Genomic DNA, 23,818 nt, shown 5'->3' with positions numbered 1-23,818 from the left:
AAAGCACAGTAGCATCTAAATCTGGAGGTTAAATTCAGAAGTGAATCAGAGAGGTCAAAAGGATTAAAACAGTTCTGACTTCCACTTTTCAGAGTTCCTCAGTTGCAATCTGAGCTTGACAGATGCAAGACTGAGCAACAGTCCAGGCATTACAGTATTTCCACTGTCATGTGGCCAAGCTCTCTGTAATTTCTGTGGCTGCCAAGAGCTGAATGAAGGATCTGAGAAACCTATTTCATTCACAGGAGCCCATTCCTTTTGGAAACATTGCAAACACACTGATGGCTTTGACAGAAATAGGATTGGAATCAATCTTTCTCTTGCTCATGTTCAGATTCCCCCTTTCCTTCCTCTGCAGAAATAGCCTCTGTGTTTCCAGCTGGTGGAAGTCTCGGAGGAGGCACTGACCTCACTATTAGGGGGGATTTCTTTGAGGAGCCAGTGCAAGTCACTGTTGCAGGTAAGAGGAGACATGTTAAATGTTTTTCCAGTACAGTGTTATTGACATTGGCCACAAAAACYCAACCAGTATTCATGGATGTAAGCAAGGGAGTTGTAATGCTCACCATCAGGAAGGCCTAGTTATTTTGACTGTGGGAATGAACCATTTTGCTTGATGGTATAAGCCCAGGTTTCTGGGCTTGTTGACCCTTTTGGAAAGAAGATGGGCCTATTTTAAAGCCCCGTTTGATTTAAATCTCACATGGCATGTTGACTCCTTTTTCTGCTGCCAGGTGTCCACTGTAAAGTCAAGCACCTTTCTCCTCAGAAGATTAGCTGCACCATGGAGCCAGCTGGCAAAGGGAGAAGGCTTGCTGCCCCACAGCCAGGTGTGGTAATTGTATAACTAAAAGTCCAAATAGGCAAACATACAGAAATGGAGAGTAGCAACCACTTGGTTGTAAATATGCTGAAGAAACAGGCTTTCCAAAATGCTCTCTGCTTCAACATCAAGCTAGTTTCTCCTAGATTCAATAACAAGAGCAGGAAGGGAGGAGAGCTCAGCCCACCACTTGCAGAGAGGCTATGGCAGGAGAAAGCTCAGCCTGGTGTGTAAACCCATTGAAAATGAGGCAAAAAAAGGAATGGGCAATATTTAGGTAAAGGTGGATATAGACGAGTTACAGCTGCTGTGGAGGAATTGGGGAAAAAGCTTGGGTGGAGCACTGTAGTAGGAAATTATTGACCATAAAATGGGGCTTGGCATATTTTGACCGTGGCTCAGCACAGTACTTCTACCTGCAGGACGATAGACACATTAGCTGAGTTGGAAACTCTATTCTTAGGGGATTTTTGCTTTTTCTGGTTAAGGCTGTCAAGGCAGAGAGAATTCCCTAAAGCAAGAACTATGTTTCACCTTGGAGTGCAAATAGACCTGCAAATGGAGCCAATCTGTTATTAAAATCTTCTGTTCTGGCCTGCCTTCCTGCTCCATGGATTCTAGCATGTGCTCTGGGATTTTTGTTGGCTGCTACTGAGAAGATTTTTATTTTAACTTTCTAGGAAACAGAGGGCTTCTCTTTGAAGTCTGGGATGATGCATCTGATCTGACAGAAGCAGGCCCTGGATATAGATGGCAGTTTGTACCTGATGCCAGTTCCCCAGTAAGATTTCTGGCTGGGGCAAAGCAGTCGTTCAGGTACTCAGTGATCTTAAAGAGATGAAGCCATGGCAATCACCTTCAGCAGTGTGAGGCATAGCAGTCACACCTAACAGTTCTTTATAGCAAAGCCTGTCTGCTGCATAGATCATGTGAATCAAAGCAAGCCCTCTGCTCCAACTCCCCTTTGAAGCTCAAAATATTCAGTGAAATGTTTTATTTCTTTTCTTCTTTTTGCTTTCACTTGGTATTTTTGYTCTGCCTGGCCTAGGTGTGCTGAAACACCATGAAAGAAATAGCTGTGGAGGTAGAAACAGCTCTAGCAGAGGCTGCTTTGGGTTAGAGCTCTGGCCAGATGTRGAGGGTCAGATCCTTAGTTAACGTTGGCAGCGGTAGCTCAGCTGGAGCTGGTGGAAATAAACTAATTTACCCTAATCTACAAATCTATCTGTGAGCTGTGTTGGTGCCCATTACCCATGCCTCCTTAGAGAYGGCTATGGAGAGCTGTGCGAAATGCAGGGACATCTTCACTTGTCTAACACTTCTGTGTATTTCTCAGGTGATCTTGTGTGTGATTTTTGAGCTTTTTCCTTGTCTAGTCAGAGATAGGACTTTGCTTAAGAACAAATGCACAAAGAAATGTGTCCACCAGCAAAATCATACCTACTTTCTTGGAGGAACGTCTCTCTCTCTCTCTCTCTCTCTCTCTCTCTCTCTCTTTTTTTTTTAACCTTGAAAACTTCTCTCAAGCGTAAGCACTGTTTAATCTGAAAATGGGTCATTTTTGGCAGTTTATACGGAATGAGTTCGTGTTTTTTGGTATAGATAAGTCCTACATTCTTTCCCTTTATTCTGTATATGTGTGAAAATGGAGTTGGGGAGTGCATTAATTTTTATTTCTATTATAGATGTTTTGCTTTTGTTTAGCTCCAGGCTTCGTGGATTTTTTGTGGCTCCTCAGACCAACAATTACACCTTCTGGATTCAGGCAGATGGTCAGGCATCTCTGTACTTGAGTTTGTCCCAAGATCCAAAATATAAGGTATTACTSTTTGCACAGCAAAAATAAGAGGGTCAGAATGGGGAAGAATTTTATACAAGATCACAACATCACAAGTGAGAATTTCCCCAGTATGAGTTAAATATGTGTGATTCTATTTGGTGTTTTATATAGGACCTTATCAGCAACTCAGTTCATGAAAGACTCACTGTTGCATCCAGAGTCTTTGAACGTCTTTTTTTGGGAGACATTTTTAGCAGTTCATCAGCTTGCTCTGTCTGTGCAAGGGGACCTGGAGGCTTTCTGTTCTACTTCTTTCTTTTACATCCTCTTTTGCCTGTAGAAATTCCATCCTCTGAAAACATTGGTCTTCTGCTCTGTAGCACTGAGGGGATGCTACAGATAAAGCTAATTTGTCTCTTTAGGCTAGCAAAAGCATGTAAACCTTCTCCTTATCTCTTAAAAATCTCTGTATTACTGATTTTACAAATTTGCTGTGCATATGATCTCAGAAGGCTTACTTACTTCTGTATTTGTGAGACATAGAATAGAAGTTATTCATGAAAAGCTACATGGGGAAGTGTTATTAGGGTTAGGATGAGCCTTAGAAATTACCTGCTTTCTGGTATTGCGCTCGCAGCTCTAAACCAAACCTTGATGAAATTATAGCTTTTCCTGGATAATAAAACTGAAAGCGCCATCCATTCACCCACTGCTATTAGTTACGATCACAAACCTCTCTTCTCTGTGTCACTGGAGCTGTGGTGCTGGACATGGTGACTTCTGGGGCTGGAGAAAGAGCTCTGATTGATTTTGTTGGTTTGGACATAGGTAAGAATAGCTTCTCTCCCTGCGGGCAATTCTGAATGGTCAGAGCACTGGGAAAAGAACTGGAGTGAAAGTTGGCAGCCCAAATCCCCCAAATTTGAGCTAACTGCTGGCTCGAGGTACTACCTGGAAGCGCTGCATCATGGCAAGGCACCCAGCAGTGGGATGAGAGTTGGCRTCCAGATACACAACACATGGCTGAATCCCCATGTGGTGAACACCTACTACCTGGAAAGACACGAAATTCGGGCTCATGCCTTGCAGCTTCCAGAAGTGCAGGTCAGTGCTGTGTGCTTGATCCTGGGAGCTAGATTGACCCTGATTACGCAGAGGGTGGCAAATCCTAATGTAAAGGCCTTGGCCCTGCTAGACATGAAAGTGTGTTCCCACCTTCTTTTAACCTGCTGAGTTAATAAGTAGCGTCACATGAGCTGAAGCTGTACGTGGCTTTTAATAAGTATTGTCATGCTGACGTAAACTGTTTGCATTATAATCTGCCAAKGTGTTGAGCTGAAAGCAGTGCTGACTCCCCCGAGGATTTACCTTGCTAATTCGTGACTTGCTTTGYTACCTCATGCTAATTTATACATTTTTTTTTTCCAAACACACTTGAAGTGTGTGTTATCAGATTGGCCTCATTGCGATCAAATGATAAAAGCTTTCAGCTTGATGAAGCTGTTGGCAGTGAGGGAAGTCTGTCCTAGCAGCTAATTCTCAGAGCTGCAGATCGGGAGCTGGAGGGTATTTTTGTGGCTCTCAGTGCATCTGCACAAGTCGTGTTCCTTGCSGTCCTGCTAATCTGAGAACAGATAATCTCAGATATGCATTAAAAAAGAGAGCATGTAGACCATGAGCAGCTAAAAAGTAGCTGGTGGTACTCTCAATTTACAGAAGCTTAAAATGTGGGCCACAGAAAAGCTCTTTGGTTGAAGATTCATGTGCCATGTTTGAATTCTGTATATCTTACGCAGTTCATATCTATTTTAATTTGTTTATTTGCTTCTTTGCCTGTCAGATGTTGACTGTATTGGGTACCGGGTGGTTCAGCATCTCCTGGAACAATACGTACAGCAACATGATTCCCACAAACGCTACTGCTCACCAGGTGGGTGTCATTAAACACAGAAAATCGAGTCTGTGCTGCAGTATAATTGATGGAGCTGTGGCATTTAACGGAGGTCAAGACCTAGAGGTAGAGATAAATTTTGTATGGTTAGTGATGATTTTTGGTATTGGAGGTGTCTCTGGGTTTTTTTTGCACTGAATCCGCTTGGGATTCTCCAGTGTATCACGGCGTCTGATCTTGGCCTCCGCTGTCTGCCATGAAGTCCAKGTGTTTGGTGCCTGGTAATCAGCAGTTTCACGCATGGGACCTCRCATACACTTTAGACGTGTAGCCTGTGGCTCCTGACTTCAGACAGGAGCTCTGGACTGGCTTATTTGGAATCATTGGTATAGAACAAATATATACTTGATAAAGCAACTGTAATCAGTGGTGGCCACTGTCAAACTTCTCTTCATGTTTCTGCTATGTGATAGTTGTCAGACACCCAGGCAGCACAGCTAGTGGAGCCTGGAGGGGCAGTCAGATGCCTGGCCTCTATGGGGCTGGTTGRATTGGCAAAAGAGTTAACTGGAAATTTATTGCACTGTAGTACCTAGGATGATGGCAGTTATCTGATGTAGGATGAGCTGAGCCACTCTAATGCAGTCGGTTGAATTGACCAGACTCTCCATTCAGTCATCTGCACAAAGGTGTCTGGTACCACCTGAGATGTCCCAGGCTGTCCAGGCCATCCACACATGACYGGTAGGACTGGACCCTTCTGATGAAGCTGCCAGAGGCCTATGGGATGCCTCCTACTCCCTAACAGCACCCTCAACTGGAAACTCAAACTCTGCTTTTTAGCTGATCTTTACCGATTGGCTGCCTGCTTCACTAGAGTTGCCTTCCCATCCATCCCTGTTTGATGAAAAAATGCAGTGACGACTTAACATGTTGAAACTTTTTGCTGAAATGAGCCAGTTGCTATTGTACTGTGACTACGTTTCACTTTCTTTTTCCAAGGTACAAACAGCAATAGAGGAACTCCTTTCTGTAGGATGTGAAACTGAGCCATCTTCTGCTAAAATCCTTTTCCGGAATGGCTTTGAGAAAGGTAGTGATTTTCTTTGTCAAATAAGCAGTATTTGCTGTGATAGTTGATTCTTTTTATGATATAAACGTACTTTTAATAACAGTAAATATACACATTTATAGGTTTTATATATGATGCCCCTTTYCCCCCTCAAGTATTCATTGTTTGTATTTATTGTGATGAACGAGTTTATGGTACTAATATTAAAAACATGATAATATAACAACAAAACTCTTCTCGTAATATATTATATGACTCAGTCATGTATTGCAGTGCACTTACCAGAGCAGCTAATATGTTTTGGTGGTTAGGAACATTACAAACAGAGATAAAAATGCAAGTCCTGGGGCATGTGAAATTATTTGTGTTTTAGTATATCTACTGGGGAAGCAAATTTGATAGAGCCCTAGCTACAGCTCCGGTTGATTCCAGCTCTAGAGATCTTTGCTTTCAGTCTTTCTTGATGACTGCTGTATTCATTCAGTGCAAATATCTGGAGTGTACTTGACTGGTCATGCAAGATATAAAATACTAGCTTTTGTAAAAGTTATCTATAACTTTCTAACATGAAGGTACTGCACCAGTAAGAAAGTAACTCTCTCGTGTGTCAGGAATGCCAGAAAGTGGCTCCCTAGAGAATTCTTATTCTGTGCTTATATTCAGTAAGGACAGAGAACAGGTCCCAGTCAGTAATATAACGTATTTGGTGACTGATACTTCCAAGTGGAGGAAAGCAACAAGTTAATTAACTGGGAAGAGATGGAAATACTAGGCATAAAAATGGAGATAACAACTGGACATTAGTCTGATTATGTGATCCCAAAGCTACAGTTCTGCCAACAAAAAAGAGAATAACTTAAGGTAAAAGCTGGTGATAGTTCAGCAGTAAATTGGGAATAAAAAAATGATATGTAAGAAATAGAGCAAAGGGAGGGCTTGATTTTTTTTTTAATACTTTCTACATTTTAGACAGAATTAAAGGTAGCATAACAACAATAAAATTCTAGTGAACAGACTCTAGGGCAACACAAAAACAGTCACAYGTTTAGACCTACAGTTCATCAAACTCAATGTCCTGTCTTCAGCAAAAATGAAAATAGGTGCCTAGGAAAGAAAAGAAAAGAAAACAAAACAAAAAAGACCTACATGAACATGTATCTTAGTTCTCTCCAAATATAATTTTTTTTCATCCCAATCAATTTCTTGAGCCTGATATGTTTTATTAATTTAATGGCCTTCGGTGGTGCTGCCTTCCAAGTACTTGCATGGCCTCCCCTTGAACACAGCTAAACTTATTACATTCATAATATCTTTCAGCAAAGATTTTAGCAGAAACTTGTCCCTTATTATATTTATCTGATAGACCCCGTCTTTTACTGGAGGAAAAGGTGAATGGTTAGTATCTGCTGATGGAAGAAAGCCTCTTAAATGCTAGGAACGAAAGAAATCATAGCAAGTTCTTGTCAGTGTGGTTGACAGCCCTGTGGAACAAGCTCCCAGAGGGGAAAGTGCATTCTCTATTGCTTGATATATTGATTTACAGCTTTGACTGTGCCTTTTCTGTAAGGAAAGGCTATATTTAGTCAAACACCTTGTTTGGCTCAAGACAGTATTTGACATAAAGGTTTATGGCTCAAACAGGGATCTAATTGTCCTTCTTGCCTTTCAGTTTCCTTTTCCTAGGAGACAACTGCCATGTGAACATTCAAAATTTATCTGAGTAGGAGARTTCATAAAAGTAGGACTGGATTCAAAAAATTTTGAATACCTGTTGCCTATATTTTCATCCCCTTTCTTTTCTCTTTAATCTCTGTCAGATACAAAGGACTATGTCACCTCAGGGCACATCATCAGTAGGATTAAGCCCTTTTGTGGGCGTTTCAGTGTTTACAGACCAGAACAGCTGGTGAAAACTTCCCCATCAATTTTCCCGAGATATGATCTCACTGAATACACACATGTAAGTGGTTGCTCTTGTTCAGTATGTTGTGTTGGGGAGCGGATACACAGAGCCAAATTAGCAGCATAAAATTATCCAATCTATTTAGTTTTCCCCCAGACTCATACAGGGTCGTGTCTCTGGGCTGTGGTCACAGGTCATGGATAAAGTAGAGTGAGTTTCTCTACAAAGCGATGCTTGATTGAGTAGTTTGAGACCCCTGAGAAATGGATATTGTCTAGCACAGCTGGCTTCCCTCTGCTCCTAGGGGTGCAGCCCCTGATAAGAGAGGAAGGTGGGATGGTGGTGTTCCTTCATGGTGTTGGGAAAGGGTGCTGGATGCAGAAATGGCCCATCTTTGATAAGACAGAAAACGCTTACACTTGGGGTCTCCTCCGAGTTGCTTCTCTGGTCATTTTCTACATCTGCTCTCAGTAGCAGCAGGGTCTCAATCTCAGCCCTTCCTGTCTCCCCTTCTTTGCTACCTGGGGGAAAGTGAATAATTGGATTTGAAAGGAAGGAGGAGGGAGTGAGAGCAGCACACTCCCCTCCCCAAAGCCTCCAACAGTTCTTCCAGACTCTTTCCAGTTCCCCTTCATAAACCTCTTCTAGTCTCATTTCCAAACACCTAAGCTGTCAGCTGCTAAGGTGTCAGCCTTCCCCAAACCTTGTACCCTGGAAATCTTCCACTCTCCCTTCCTCACTCAGTGATCCTTAAAATCCCCACTGGTGCTTCCCAGCTATCTTATCCCCCTAGACTTCACTGAAGTCGTAAGGGATCAGTTGAAGTCCACAAAGTAGCACACAGGATATCCTGAATGGCAGGGCACCATCTCCACTAGGCACGTTCAGGCTCCTTAGCCTCATGGGGCGAGACCTGTTGCTGACCTTGAACAAGATCCTTCCCTACTAATGTGAGGTGGGATTGAATCAGAATGTAATCTGTTCTACAGATGTGACATATATATTATCAATATTTTGATTTGTGAAAAGTTTTTTTTTTTCCACTCTGTTTTTGCAGGTGTGTTTTGCACATAAAGGACATATGAGCAAAATYCTTCATATCTCAGTGTCCTACACCAATGTCTCTTTCCATTCAGTGAAGAGGAACCTCACCTGCCAATGGGATTTTAATGAAAGTCACCTAGAAAGGTATTCAGTTACTATCTTACTGTGTAAAGTGTCATCACTGGAAACTAAGTATATAAGGAAAAGTGGGCATAGCAAGTTTTTATTTGAACAGGAGTACATCATCAGTTGTGGTAAATTGAAGCAGGTCCTGTCCCTACAGAGACATGCCTTGAGCTTACTTTCAGCTCTCCTGAAAGAGGAAATATACTTAATTTCTGTCAGTACCAGCTTCGTATATGTCAAACCCCAAGAGAGTGATAATTTTATTTTACTATTTGATTTTTGTCTTTGCTTTGTGAGCACTGCACAAAGCAGGTTCAGCCATCCAATGTTCCCAATTCCAAGAAGTGGGAATACTGTCTCCAAGGATGTTCTGTTCTTTCAGCTTTATTAACTACTTGAAGCAATAAGATCTGAGAACTTCCTGAGTAAATTTGCATGTTCTTTGTTGTATRCACTGTCTCACCGTAGTAATGCACACTGGCTGGAGACCTTGTTTTGTTTCTAGCAGGCACATCAGAAAGTTTCAAAGGCATTAATTTATTAATTTCCTGGTTTCTTTGGGAACACCTGGTGAATTTTTGCAGAGAGACAATATGTACTGCAATTTCCTGTCAGAGAACTTATGGGACCATAGGTAGATAATGTTTTTGGAAGTTGATATAGTCCTTGTTTTGCTTAAAATAAATAGATGAGAAAAATTTCTGACAAATGTGAGGGTGGGGCAGGCAAACTGAAAGAATCAACAGCCTCTGAAGAACTTCTGGAAGTGATGTTGGGAGCTTGGGTTTCTTTGTAAGGTTCAGCAAGGGATCTGCATGGATGGGTGGGTGGATCTGGAAGGGGAAGAGGGGACAGATTCCTGAAATAACATTCTTGTAAGAATTTGACTCCTGGGATGGAGGCTGATGGGTAAACATGGCATGATTAGGAGATGTGCATGCTCAAATCTGTAGTAGTCTAGATTACTGTTTATGTTCATTTCGTGCTGAAGAAAGCTGAAGCCTTGAGCAGCATCTSGTATTCCCAAGGGGTCTGAACTCTAGACTGAATTTAGGTAAGCTAGACCATTTTATGTGTGGACAAGAGCAAAGCACTACTTGAGATTCAGGATCTGGATAAGCTGCTGTGTGTGGGTAGCAGCTGTTCTGTCGAGGTCATTGATGCTATGGAAGTGTTTTTGCCAGAAATAGAGCAGCGATAGTCTTTACCGCATGCTGAATCTCTTGATGCAGAGGAGGATATCTAAGCAGAGATGTAAAGAATTCTTTCTCTCTGTGGGGCACCTATATGAAGCCAATGTGTTGTGTATGACCGTGGCAATAGTAATAGCAAGAGTACATGAGGTGATCTGGAGGCTGACACCTCCRGCACCTCAATCAGTTGTTGCAAGCAAGGAAGGGAGGACCAACCCTAATAATATCTTTCAGCTGGACATTCACCTGCACTGACCTCTGGAAGGGGTGTGTGAATCGTTCTGTGCTCCTCCAGGACCTCCCTGCCCGTTCCCCGGTGTTTGTGCATCAGATTGATTTGCCARTCCCTGAGATGCAAAAGGAGACCTCCAAGTCATATTACCTTGATGAACTTGTCATCACAGACAGCAGTATGAYGGGTAAAGGAATCTTTTTTTTTCCTATTAATGTTGCTCTCTCCAGGACCCTCCATGCAAAACTGAAGTATTTGGTTGGCTATTTTTTTTCAAAGGGGAACAGTGCTTCACAGAAGACATTAAAACTTTTTATTTTATTGAACTTATATTTTTCTGTGAAAGCAATCAAGAAGGAATTATCAAACATGAACATTCTTGGCCTATTTGAAAATGTGTTTCAGTAAATGTAACTATAATAGTGATTTTGTCCAAACAGAAAATTAGAAGTGGATGTATTTCCAGCATGTGAAATGGAAATAACACAGATATAGTAATATCTGTTTTCCTGCTTGTAAGGTATGATTATCATTTTCTTCTTTCAGTTTCTCAGAGGAATCCCAAATTGTCTCAGCCAGATGGGAGGATAATTGAAGCAGTTACTGTGGTGGGGTCTTCTCCTACTTACAATGTGTCCTTCCTGRTATCTGGCTGCGGTGCAAGTCTGCCTCTTCTCTCACTAAGGTAGGGACAGTTAGTAGATTATCTCATATCCTGTAGTACCTCTTGTAGTTCCCCTGACGTGTAGATCTGGTATCATCCAAGCCAGGACATGAGAGGCAGTGGAGTATAAGTCTGATCTGAATGGAAATATCCTTGGAGTCTTCTCCTCCAGTCATCTCAGTTTATGTTCATCTTGTGTTTAGACTACTGAATCCTACAAGAATGTCTGTACTCAGTAGGTGGTATACAGCTCGAAATTAAACTACCTAATTTCAGTCTCAGCCTGTGGGTGTTTGGGGTTTTGGTGACCRTGTAGGAGCTTGAACATACATTTTTTGACATCTTAAGTTATCTGATTCTGATATTGAGGCTGCACTGTATGAACAGGGTGCAGGTGCCTAATGTATTTCAAATACCTTGGGGTATCTGAAGATCCAGAGAGATACCCTCAACACCTCTAATGACAGAAGTTGCCATGCTCGGAAATGGAAACCTACTTTATTTGTCTTTATTTAGAGAGATGGTTTCTACTCTGGAAGTCCCAATAATGAACTTAGAGGGAGGGCCCTATGCAAACGAGATCAGAGAGAACAATACTGAATGACTAAACTGAGAGAGAACAGCCCTTTAAAAACTGGATTATATTCAGATGAGTCAGCAAGGACCTGATGGGGCCAGAGCTGATGCAAGAGAGAGGCTGAAATGATGCAGCCTCTGCTCTTCTGCAGTGGTCAGCTCTTGGTTTGGTTCAGTGGCTCACATTCAGGAGAAGAACACGAACCTCAGCTCTACTGTGACTTAAATTGTTTTCTCACTTTCTAATCTCTCCCCTTTCCAGCAGAAACAAAGAAATGTAACTTTTAKTTTTGAGATTCCCTGTAACACACCAAAATATATTGCTTGGTAGAAAGGTTATAAAAACAGATTTTTCCTTTCAGAAGTGGTTAAGATCTGAAGAAAATTAGGCAACTGAGCCTGATCGCCAGAACAGCGAAGTATTTACACCTTCCAGTGAAATCTGTGGCTTGAGTAGATTTGCCAGTTGTCTGTTGAGGTTCAGAGAAACACAGTCCAAGTCAGTAYGAACAAAAAGACCGACATGACCCAGGTTACACCTCAGTATTCCCAACATGGTGACTATTCAGGAGCAGTTCAGGTCCTGCAAAGTCCACATCTGAGCAGTCATTTTGTAAAATAGTTAAGCTATCGTTCAAACATAGTTGCTCTACAGAAAGCAATTTATAGGATTAGCACAGCRTAGAGGGATTAGACCTATAAAAGTCTCTCTTCGAGGAATACCTAGTTGCTAGGGTCAGGTTTAGTATTTCAGCACAAATTGTCAATGATAAAGGCAAGGATGAGAAGATGGGGGAGCGCTTGTGAGATTCGATGAGTATAAATTGTGATATAATCAATAAAAAAGTTTTTATTTTTTTTTACTTGCCTTAAGACTGGCACTGGAATGCAACATACTKCATTGAACAAATTTTTAAAGCGGTTTCAGGAAAACTGGAAGAGAAGAGCTGTAAACATGGTTGTGGAGTGACAGAAAATGTCTTGGAGAGAAAGATTTCAGAAGTTCAATCTATTTAGTTTATCAAAAAAGAAGATTAAGAGGTGGATTAGTAATAATAGTACCTCTCACCGGGGGGGAAAAATGCTTGGCATTGGTGGGCTTTTACATTTCACAGAAAGACACGAGCAAAATCAATGTATGATGCTGCAGCCAGACTGCAACGAGAAATCAGTGCATGCTTTAAAAATGAGCGGGCTACTTGCTGTCTTTGGATATTTTCAAAATGAAACTGGCTCTTTCTCTTAACTGAGCTCATGCTATGCTTTAGGTCTAACATAAGGTGCTGGTAYCAGAGCCAAGGCTCTTGAATAAAATCTGATGTACCAGCTGTATGTTGGACTAGGAAGCTCAGAGGTCCTTTAAGTTTCATRTTCTGCAAATTTCATCGGCTGAATTCCAGAATGCCTCTTCCCCCCCACCCCCCCCGGAGATTTTAGCTGCTATGTAGACACATAACCACACGGTGGCATCATTGTATCGCAGAGTTTTTTGTTTTTTTTTTTTCCTTCGTTCAGAAAAGGAGAAAATTTTAGTAGCAAAATAGAAAATAAGAAAATATTTCGGATCTTAAACTGGACTTCGTGTGAATTTTTTTTTTTTTTTTTTTCCTTCGTTCAGAAAAGGAGAAAATTTTAGTAGCAAAATAGAAAATAAGAAAATATTTCGGATCTTAAACTGGACTTCGTGTGAACTAAGATATAGCAATGACTGAAGACCTATATTGTGTAATTCAGCAGTGCTGAGGTTTTGATAAACTGCAGACACTGCAGAATAAAATGTGAGTTATGCATATGYAGAAGGAGGCAAGAAAATTCCTAACTTTATCACCTGCTGTTGCTGCTTTGGCTGCATGGAGGTGGGCCTTAAAAATGCCTTTTTCTGAGCAAGATTCACTTGGGCTTGAGTTGTATGAACTATTTCCTCTATTTAAACATCATTTCCTGTTGTATACAATGCCAGCATCATGGGAGAGCATGCAGGGAGTAATTGAATCTATTAGGGCTGCAAATATATTCTTGTTAATTCCTTCAAGAGTGTTGCTCCCACATGTTCCTGTAAGGGTAGGAGCAAAGGGTCATGTTGCAGCTGCCTTGAAGAATTGTAGCTGCAGAGGTAAGAAACCCTGCTGCTGTTCAAAGACCTGTAGAACAAGGACAGATACTTGCTACAACTTGATCTAACCTGAAAACAAATATTTAGGGACTGCAGTAAGGGTCTGGTGAATATGACTGATCCCTCTAGTATCAGTAGGTTCAAGATGCCAAGACCAGATTAATTTTGTGTTTATTTTCTGCTGCTGGATACACAAGAGTGTCAGCAGTGGGGTTTCTGACTGCTAATGCCTTCATGTGAACCTTCTTTGTCATGCAGAGGGGCTTTGCTTCTGGATGGCTCTGAGAGAGATGACCAYCTCTCTGTCTCCACGGAGGACGCAAGGATCAACCTCACCGTTCAGAGACTGCAAAAGTCATCTCCACCTATTGGAGGGACCTTCTGCATCCACCTGGCCAATACAGTCATCTCAGGTAAAAGACAGTGTGAGTAGAGGACTAGGATTTCCTCTGTAGGAAGCCAAGTGAAGAAGAGAGAAGGCTGAGCCTTGAAAACGCKCAAGGAACAGACTGGCAGGTCAAACCTATTGGGATCCTATTGGGATAGCTGCTAGAGCTTTGCATTTATTGTCCTTAAAAACTGGAGTCAAGCACTACAGAGATGGCAATATTTCTAGAGGTTATTATGGAATTGCTCCAAAATGCATTCAGCCACTCTGAAATGCTTACCTTGATATTAACAAAATTTGGATCAGAGCCTRACCTGGGATTTTGCATCATAAGGTTCCATTACACTGAAGTTTCTCCAGCACACATACTTCTGGTCTGTTTGACAATACTGGTTTTGCTCTAAGGCATGATTTTTTTTTCCTTATCAGAAACTTTTCCAAAACTGCAATCAGTAGCACTCCTCTTGAGTGTCCCTCTGCATTTCATAGCATCAGCCTACACGTGAAACCCATGCGATATACCAGAGAATTAGTTTGCTCCCAGGATTACTGGAATTGTTTTGGTTTGCAGATATCACAAAAGCTTTTGTATGTAGAGCTGCTTGACTCGATTTCGTCACTTTTCAGATGGTTTAAGTTCTTCTGTGTTTACTTTAAACAGAGAGGTTTACAAGGACTTTTAGTGGGCTAAACTCAGCAAGTCTAAACATTAAATACTGGACCGCAAACTGATGACTTGTAAGCTTATTTCTTATTTTATGATTTTTTTTTCTAACTACAATATTCATGAAATGACTTCTTTATTTTGCCAAGACTTTTCTGAAACATCTCATGACTATAGCTGAAGGTGAACTCAACAGTTCTCTGCCTTAAAGATCCACTTTTCTAAAATGGACTCCATTCCTCTTGCCCTATTCCCTTTCCTTGTCGCCTTTTTCCTTCTTTCTTATGAATAAGTTTAGGGARATTTATTGTATTTACAGTTTTGAATGGCTATGGGCCTTTATGTCAAAGGAAATAAGATGCCATTTRCATTTATTTGGGACTGGACTCTACAAAGTCTTCCTGATAGAAGAATCTTCTTGATCTCTTTTGCAGGTATCCCAGTGCACGTTTCCTCCCATCATCTCCGCAGGCTTTTGCAAGACGCCAMAGATAACTCGACAGCCCCGTATTTTAACATCAGTGACTTCACAGTGATCAAAGACTCAAGCTCTTGTTATGAAAACACCTGGACCCTAACTTGGAAAACAAAAACCGAGGACTTACCCATTRTTATTAATGTATGGCAATTTTTTTRCRAACACACTCCAAATACCTTTCAGTGTCATTTATGGCCTTGCCAGTGTTTATTTTTGCAGAGGCAACTGTGAGACTGGAATCAAAACGTCCTCCTATTAGGATCAGCGACTTAAGTTTCAGATTAGTTGATTAAAAAAATAATTGTAATTACAGAATGAGAAATTTCATCTAACTCGTACTTCAGAATAAGAAGGCAAGAATGTAATTTCTGCACTTTATTGCAGTTTTGCACAATAAAGGGGTTGCTATACTGAAATGAAAGCTATTGTAACCGCAGTAGTATTTCAGTATAGTAACTGAGCTGAAGCTTAGTCCAGGTCTACGGCATCATCTCTTGGACAAGGAGGTCTCTTTCTGAGAACTGTTTTGTGTGGGTTGGTATCTGATTCTCATGAATCTCAGATAAAGGTCCAATTCACGTTGTCCCATCCCAAAGTTTATCAAATTTAAGTTTTGCTTCAAATAGAATGGTCCTTTCTGAATAAGGACTTAGACTGTGTTGGTCCTTTCACCAAAAAATCAAACACTATTTCTTTGTATAATCCACTTCTCTGAATGTAAAACTATCTTCAAAAAAGCAAGGTAGACATACATTGGGCTAGAAGGTGAGGAGAAACTTTTTTAGTAGTAATGCAGATGCTTCTTTGACCTGAAACCTGCTTTGAGAAGCAGGAGTTCATAGGTATTTTAATGCCTAATTTCAGGTGATTTTACTGACCTTTAAGAGATTAATTGCAAATCTGGCTTCTGAATCTTTTTGCCTCAGTTTCTTGCCAGCAAAGTGAGAATGGGAACACCAAGGCATTATGAAGACTAGGGTACTGAAGACCAAGACCTGGAGATAGGAGTCACAGAGGTAGCTTGAGTAAAGGTTTCCAGCAGTTATTTGCCATCTTGTAATGGTGCAATATGARCCGTGGGGGCACTGCTTTAATTTACAATCCCAGCACAGAAAAAAGTGAGAAACTTCCATTCTTTGTTTTTTTGCTAGGTCTCTGATGAAAAACTCACTGGTCTGAACCCAATTRTTGCTAGTCGTGTGGTTTATGATGGAGGTGTATTTATTGGGCCAATATTTGGAGACATGCTTGCTACCTTCAATAACAACACACAGGTGAGCTAAAGTATTGGCATGCTTCTGATAGATWCCTGGATCTATGGGTCTTGTGAACCAAYGAGGTATGGAGGCACYTTGTTCTGCTGCTATTCTAAATCCTTTCAAAAAATCTGCTGTTCTGTGCTTTGTCATTACTAGTCAGATTTTACTGCTTGCTCTGTGGAGCAGGGCTTCACTACAAGAGCTATTGCAAGGCATGAAGAATGGTTATTTTGGGTGAAGGAAGATGATTTATTCCTTTTGAGGCAGTGKCCCAGAGCTGATGTTGCCTTTGGACTCTCACCCTTACTGGGTCTTAAACTTGAGAATGACCATCCACTCATCAACAGGTTCCAGCTGTTATGGTGCTGACAAAATAAATAAGCTCATGGCTATAGTACTAGTTTAGAAAAGTCACTGACCCTCTATGGACTTCAATCCTTTATTTATGAAAAGGAACCATGAACGGTTTCCCAGTTGAATGACTCTGCTTAGAGGACAAATGCATTCAGAATTTCACTCTTGGAGGTTGCATGAGTGGTGTGCATTGCTGAACTTTGCCTCTAGGATGTATCGCAAGGCTCTGCGGCGATAACYGGTAAACCAGGATGTGCTAGAAGCCCAGCTGTGCAACAATGGGGGCTAGTTCATCCTGTTTTTTTGGCTGAGACTGTTCCCCAGATATGGGAACTGCCCTGTTTCCAGTGCCTGAGTCATCTGTGGTGCCTCTGTAGTCTGCAGTGCTGACATGCCCTCAAATAGATCAGATGAAATAAGGACAGCAGCTGCAATCAGATTTCATTTTTGAAGCTTTACTCTGGCTTGCTGCAAGCAACAAATATAAAAATGTCCCTCTAACCACTGTGTCTCTATTAAGCAGAGCACTGTGAAACTCTCAGTGCTCCCTGGGTTTCCCAGAGACAATCTGCTTTTATTTGCAGGCACAGGTGTAGTCTCTCAGCAGCCTTCCTTCATATCTGGGGAAGAGAGGAAGAGGGTCTTCTGCATTGCTGGTTGACTCTTCTGAGAGAGTAGTTCTTGTTAGACCTCAAGGTCACAGCTCAGCTTTCCTGCTTTAGCACAAACAATGAGACAAAAAACAAAACAACAGCAAAAACCTCTTGAGTGTTACATGCTGAATGGATGCAATTTGGGATTCATTCTAGTTAGAGTCTTACAGGGTGCTTTAAAGCACAGTCAAGTTGTTCTCAAGGCAGGGTGGGAGGAACTGGGATATGGCAAGTAGAATCTTAAAAGGACAGTTAGAAAAACAGGAGTGAAAGGGAGAAACTGTGCGTCCCAGCAAGATGGGATTTAGGATTGTGCAGACACCTAGGAAAGCTAGATATATAGCTTTCAAAGCTGTGCTCTGCTTTGCCTCATATGAGCCCTAGAAAGCCCTTCAATGAAATTTGCAATCAGACTGCAGCAGGATAAATTACTGTCTGTGCTGATGCAGTAGCTGAGGMAGTGTGGCTACATGCATCACTGTTCAGTCTGCCACGTATCGTAAGCCCTAGAAACCACCTCCGTTGCCATCCYTTCTTTAAGGCAACCTTCTTCTCCATCTCCAGGTGGTGGTGGTGGTGAATGATGTCCTCGCAAACTGTTCCGGTTCGTGCTCTTTTCAGTTCTGCCAAGAAATGACACCCTTAGTCAGCGATGTGGAGTACTTGTCAGGTAACGGGCTTTGTGCATGAATAAAATTGATTTGATGATGATGATCTTACAGATGTGTGTGTGTGTGTGTGTGTGTGTGTGTGTATTCCTTTAGAAAAATTTGATCTTATGGAGGCCACATTAGAAAATGGGCCAATTCTGATTAACTTGAGTCTTAAATTATGCAGTACAAACACGGTATTATGAAGGCAAGAGGATGGTAGATGCATAAATGGGAGAGAATTAGTATTAGGCTTGGTGCTGTTACAGACCAAAGTGGCTCTTGATTCCATTTTTTTTTTAATAAAAATTTGAGGAAAAAAAACCTAAACATAGTAAGGAACACAGGGGATAATGAGATTCAGTGTTGTAGTTTACATGGTGTCCTGATAAGGATGGTAAAAACTATTGGTTGAAAGTACATTTAGGCATTGCTACTCCAACATTCATTAGTCATCTTGCTGTTTRTACTCCTTCAGATGATGGATCCCAGGCTACAGTAGTTATCAGGGGAACTGGCTTCACTGAGGAGAAGCCAGCACTCCAGGTAGAAGTGAACAACTCAACCTGTCATGTCATAACCTTGAATAAAACCGAAGTGGTTTGTCAGATGGAGAGGCTACCAGTAGGAGTCCACCAGGTTACATTACTGGTGAGACCTTATGGCTTCGCAGTCAACGTCAGCACAGGAGAAGGCATCTTCCTAAGAGCTGAGTCCAAGCTGGTGGCTATCGAACCTTCTACAGCTTCAGAGATTGGTAGGTCTGAGTACCAGACTGACTCTAAGTGGATGTCTTTTTTCCGTCTCGCTGTTCACAGCATATCTCAATTCTACTGTCCTTCTGCTACTAAGATCTTCATCTGAGAAAAGGTGAAGAAAAGACAGTTTACTGGTACTGGGGCAAACTTCTAAYGAGTGACAGACTTTCCTTGGTTCTTTGTAGGGGCAATAAGACCTTCCCTTGTTAGCTTTATTTGGGAACAGTAAGTTCATGTATGAATATATGCATTCTAGCAACTCAAAAAGGTATTAGAGTTTCATGGCCAATATCTAATTGACATGCAACCAGAGGATTTGGACTTTTTCTGGACTTCTAATTGTGAAATGACTAAATTTTGGTTGATCTTAATCTCATTTTAAGTGTATTTCTGTTCTGAGTAMCAAAATGGAAATCTTGTCTATAGTTAGATATAAAACTGAGAAACTTTGAAAAGCCCAAGCAAAACTGAAGTTTTTTTCATTTCCCATTACTCCTCCTGTTTTTGAAATGTAAGAGGAAATAAAGGATGATATATTYCATCTCTGCAGACAATAGCTTGGAAGCCTTTCCACAAGGCTATAGGGCCAGAAGGGACCAGTATGACTACCTCATCTGCCCTGTGCATAATACAAGTGAGAGGACTTTGCCTGGAAGYTTCTGTTGGGCGTCCACTCAGCTGTAACTAAGCCAAAATAAAGAGCCATCTTTTCTGTATTGGAAGAGGGAAGGAGATTCCTACGCTTTCTTCAGTGAGCTGGGAACACTCTGACCACATTTGGGTGGTGCACTAAGGCCCAACCCTCTGGTGTATGACTTGCTTTCAAGCAGACAAGAATGCACTTAAAAATGATCCAGTAAAAATTATCCAGCTTTTGTCTGAAAATGTCCTGGTTTCAATAGTTTCAATAGCAAGGTGTTTTGGAGCCCATGTTAACCACAGGAAGTTCCGCCTGAATGTGAGAGGCAATTTCTTCACTGTGGGAGTGACAGAGCACTGGATCAGGTTGCCCAGAGAGGTTGCAGAGTCTCCTTCCCTAGAGATCTTCAAGGCCCACCTGGATGCAACCCTGTCTAACATGCTCTAGGTGACCCTGCTGAGCAGGGGGGTTGGACTAGATGATCTCCAGAGGTCCCTTCCAACCTTGCTGATTCTATGATTCTAACAACCATTGCTGAGAGCAGGACGTGGCCTTGCAGCAGCACTAGGCTAACACAACCACGTGTCTTGGCAAGCTGAAGTTAGTAACTCCTTTTCTTTATGGGTTGTTGGGATATATAGGAAAAGACACACCTAACCCTTTTCTTTTTTAAAAAGTTTTCCTAGTGGGAGAGTCATATGCTACATAAGGTTGAGATTCACTGCTCTAATTCATAAAAACCCTAAAAGAAACAAACAAACCAACAATGACAAGTTTTAGTGCTTGGGCCTTGCTTCTCATTTCCTTCCCTGACAATCCAGCTCTTCTCCCAATTACAGTGATCTGTCACTCATTAAAGAGAAAGCAAGTATAATGCTATTTTACATTACATATGCCTTGAACATTTATAATTGGAAAGAATTACAGCTTCCATCTGTGTTTTTAATTTCTTCCACTTAAAATACCTCTCTTCAATCCTATCGTAAAGTGTGCATATGCAGTATTTTAKTGCATATGGATATAAGTGTAGATATCAAAACTTTAAGATTATTAGTCTTTACATGATACGTGTGGATTTTGTACTCTAAATTTGAGGCTTCTTATCARCTATAACAGAAGTGGCTTCAGTTTTGAGTTTTTTGGTGTTGCTGGCTCTGAAAACTCCTCCTTACGGGGGAGGAGGATAGGGAGCATCTTGCACTTCACATCATCAGATCCCTCTTGTCAAAACATAATTGGTCTTGGTGGTGTCTGTCAGTTCCTCATGACAGAGCTTCCTGTAAGCCAAATGTCTGTGTAAAGATGCTTTCTGCTCCAGCAGATGGAAGGAGCTTTCTATGAACATATTTGGATGCTGTTGTTTGACATCAGAGCAAATTTAATTTTGGTACAAGCCAGAAGAGATCTAGAAGATTGAACTTCTAGATATGACTTCTCTGATTTAGAGAATAAGCAGCAAAAAATGTTTTGAGACAAAGATACAAGGAACTCTGTCACCACTGTATAATGAGTTCCTTGTAAAAGAAAGGTGGGTTCCCCCCCCCCCTTATTTACACTGTACAACTGAGAATTTATATGGATTCAGGAGTTCCTTTTATATTTCATGAAACTAAGGATGCTTATACTGTACMAATAAGTCTAAGCACTTATTTGTGGCTCTGCTGTGCTTTTGCCTCACTTCTATTTGATGGAGGTGTATATTTGAAAGAAGCTTTGTGCTGCAYTGAAAATTATCTTAGGAGAGAATAMGGGGTGGGTTTGTAGAAGAAGAGAGGAATAGGATTTTGCTTCACCRGTATAGTATTCTTACCATATGCTAAGACCTTTAGGAGTTTTTATTTTGATYAACAAAATACTGGTCTAGGTGCAGGGAAAATGGGCAATCAGATTATCCTGTTTTCTTGCTCAGACTGTTGCTAGACTAATTAGTTTCTTCCCTCCTCGTTTATTTTTCCATTGCTTATTTATTAATGGGAATACTTAAAGACCATGCATTGCCCCTTGTGCTGAGTGTGATACAGACACTYTCTAAGAATTAGACAAAAGATCAAAAAAGTCAGTTTTATGTTTTGCAGATGAGATTTGCACCCAGAGAGATTACTCTACCTTGCACCTGATTTCATGGACTGGTTTCTAGATTGACTCTGGTCATACCTCTGATTCTGGCACYGGAATTCTGAGTCTTGCAAATTCTATCAGTTCTGTGTCCCAGATCTGGGTCCTTCTAATGCCTGTGATTAGTGGTGTGCATTGCCACAGGGCACTGGGGACCCATAGAGGTGATGGGCCAAGCAGATCGTCCTTGAATACGCATATTGCAGTAATTGTGATATATTCAGATGTGATGGCTTAAGCCCAACTCTGAATGCTCCCCTTGGGGATGAACACTGTGAATGGCCATCCTTTCGCTCCCCTGTCTTGTATTTAGGTGAATCCCTCAGGAGTTGCAATGAAATTGTAGAAACTTAGCCTCATCTGCCTGAATCCAAATCCTGGACCTTTTACTCAAAGAACAACATCTCTGCTTTTAAAAAGTTTTAAATTCTATATATGAAAGGCATGAAAGAGCTCAGTTGTGTTGTGATGCAACCATGATAGTACATGCACACTGCAGCAGTAAAATCCCTGCCTGAGCAGCCTGTCTGTCCAAACACGGTCCTAAAGCCTGRTAGCACTGTGGTGCTGATGCCTTGGCCTTCCAACTACAGCATAGAGATGTAGGTTTTAAGGGAGGATTTATTTTTTCTTGCATACTTGTTGATTTGTCTCTGCACCATGTCAAAAAGCAAAGAATTTTCTACATCTTAGATTTTTTTTTAATACCCATTTGTTTTCTTTCTTTTTTTTTTTCTTTTTTTTTTTTTTTTTGTTTCTCTTTGACATGCCATTGAATTCTTTGGTCATTTGAAAGAAGCAGAGAGGCTTCTTTCAGGCTATTTGGACAGCAATTGCGTGCTGCAGAAAGACCAAGCACATAGTCAGTCGACTTGTGCTCTGCGTGATCCTGAATGTGACTGCAAAAACTCAGCTTTGGCTGGTGAAACCGGGAGCTGGGGTTGCTCATCACTTCACAGAGTCCAGCCCTCTGTGACTTTCTTCTTCACAACTCTGCGAAGTCACCAGCCCTGCCAGGTCCCCTTTCTAACCTACGCTTTTCGGACACATGCTACAGGGCTTTTTGACAGCAGGGTGCATGGCAGCTATTTGAACTGTGAAAGCACCTGCTGTGCTAAGTTCATTTTCCATTCTTAGCGCCTCTTCTTTCCCTTTTTTTTTTTTTTTTTGGGCTGGGGATCTTTCTAAGGGTGAGATCACAGACCAGACCTTACAATGTTAAATAAGTACATCATTAAAAAATAAACTAAAAAACAAATGCCGTTCTCCTGTGTGACAGACAAGAATTCAAATAATGGAAAAATATCCCCAGTGAAACAGAGGAAGTTAGGGCACAACAAAGTGGAAGCAGATCATTATTGATGTTAATAAACTAATGKCATCTTAACATGCTTATGTTTTAACCAGTAAACCGTACACCCTTTTATAACCACCCATTAATAAAAAATGCTTTTTATATCAAAATATCTTTCCACTTCTTGAGYGTAAAGGAATAACTGATTTTGTAGGAGGACTGAGAGTGACTCTCAGAGGGACTGGTCTGGAAGGGATAAACTCGGTGTTGTTTGGATCTCAGCCTTGCACGATTTCCGAGAATGCCAGAAATTCAACAAGAATTGAATGCAAAGTTCCCTCTCGGGTAAGAAACCAACATTTTGGGGTACAATCAGCTGTATGATGAGAGCTTACAGACCTTTCTTTGTTGTGCTAGCCTGAGCTACACTAGAGGGAAAGACAAATAATGGTCCACCAGCCAAATCTGGGCTACCTGGTTTTGTTTGGGCTCCACCTACAATTTAAACTAGCTTAACTAACACTGGATTCACTTATGAAATGTAGTACGACTGCAAGAATCAGATTGCATGATGATTAGGTTAGCCTCAAATGAACCAAACCAAAGTATGGAGATATACTCATGTAGGGAATGATTTAATTTTTATTAGTGCACTCTCATCCCTGACATTTTCTTCATCTGTGTTTCTAGGGGCTAGAAGATGCTGTTGTCCCGGTGACACTGATTTCTGGGCATGAATCGACAACAGTCACCAACTTATTCCAGTATGATCCTTCCTTAAACCCTGTGGTTGTATCATTGAGCAGAAACAGAAGTGGCATAGCAGGTGAAGAGGCTGGAGGCTCCTTAAATTCAAATGGATGTGATTGGACCTCATCTGTAGAAGTGCAGTTCATACTGCTAAAAATGGAGGGGCTGAAGCCCTTGAGGTTTATGGGTCTGGTGATGCTATGCAGATTTTTTTTTTCTTTTAATTGTTATTATTTTTAACCTGAAGCCTCCTTGTCAGCTCTGCTTGCTTTATGTTGTTTTTTTCTCTAACACAGATGAGATAATGAGGTGCTGGCCCCAGCCCCATATGGYGAGCTGTCCAAAATTAGGATGTCAAGGTTGAGATACTGCTTTTCTGTCATGTTTGTGTTTCTCTA

General features: G+C 41.3%; 1 protein-coding gene across 2 annotated transcripts in view; it reads left to right on the top strand.

Annotated features, from left to right (window-relative positions):
* Positions 1-23,818, top strand: part of PKHD1 (PKHD1 ciliary IPT domain containing fibrocystin/polyductin) — a 266,037-nt gene that overhangs the window by 18,215 nt on the left and 224,004 nt on the right. Inside the window, exons 11-28 of one of the 2 annotated variants that reach the window (XM_085304863.1) lie at positions 359-460; positions 735-830; positions 1,504-1,639; positions 2,528-2,642; positions 3,432-3,707; positions 4,444-4,533; positions 5,497-5,587; positions 7,384-7,526; positions 8,527-8,657; positions 10,067-10,251; positions 10,611-10,749; positions 13,676-13,830; positions 14,904-15,088; positions 16,099-16,221; positions 17,778-17,883; positions 18,342-18,620; positions 22,885-23,015; positions 23,361-23,496. In XM_085304863.1, the coding sequence (XP_085160989.1) occupies positions 359-460; positions 735-830; positions 1,504-1,639; positions 2,528-2,642; positions 3,432-3,707; positions 4,444-4,533; positions 5,497-5,587; positions 7,384-7,526; positions 8,527-8,657; positions 10,067-10,251; positions 10,611-10,749; positions 13,676-13,830; positions 14,904-15,088; positions 16,099-16,221; positions 17,778-17,883; positions 18,342-18,620; positions 22,885-23,015; positions 23,361-23,496 (2,619 nt within the window). Of the gene's footprint in view, positions 1-358; positions 461-734; positions 831-1,503; positions 1,640-2,527; positions 2,643-3,431; positions 3,708-4,443; positions 4,534-5,496; positions 5,591-7,383; positions 7,527-8,526; positions 8,658-10,066; positions 10,252-10,610; positions 10,750-13,675; positions 13,831-14,903; positions 15,089-16,098; positions 16,222-17,777; positions 17,884-18,341; positions 18,621-22,884; positions 23,016-23,360; positions 23,497-23,818 lie in introns of both variants that reach the window. The other variant, XM_085304864.1, reaches the window with a different exon arrangement.

Source organism: Rhea americana, unplaced genomic scaffold (genome assembly GCF_003343005.1).
Source record: "Rhea americana isolate MKP2758 unplaced genomic scaffold, rheAme1 scaffold_210, whole genome shotgun sequence".
Lineage (NCBI taxonomy): Eukaryota > Metazoa > Chordata > Aves > Rheiformes > Rheidae > Rhea > Rhea americana.
This window is presented reverse-complemented; position numbering and strand designations above follow the sequence as displayed.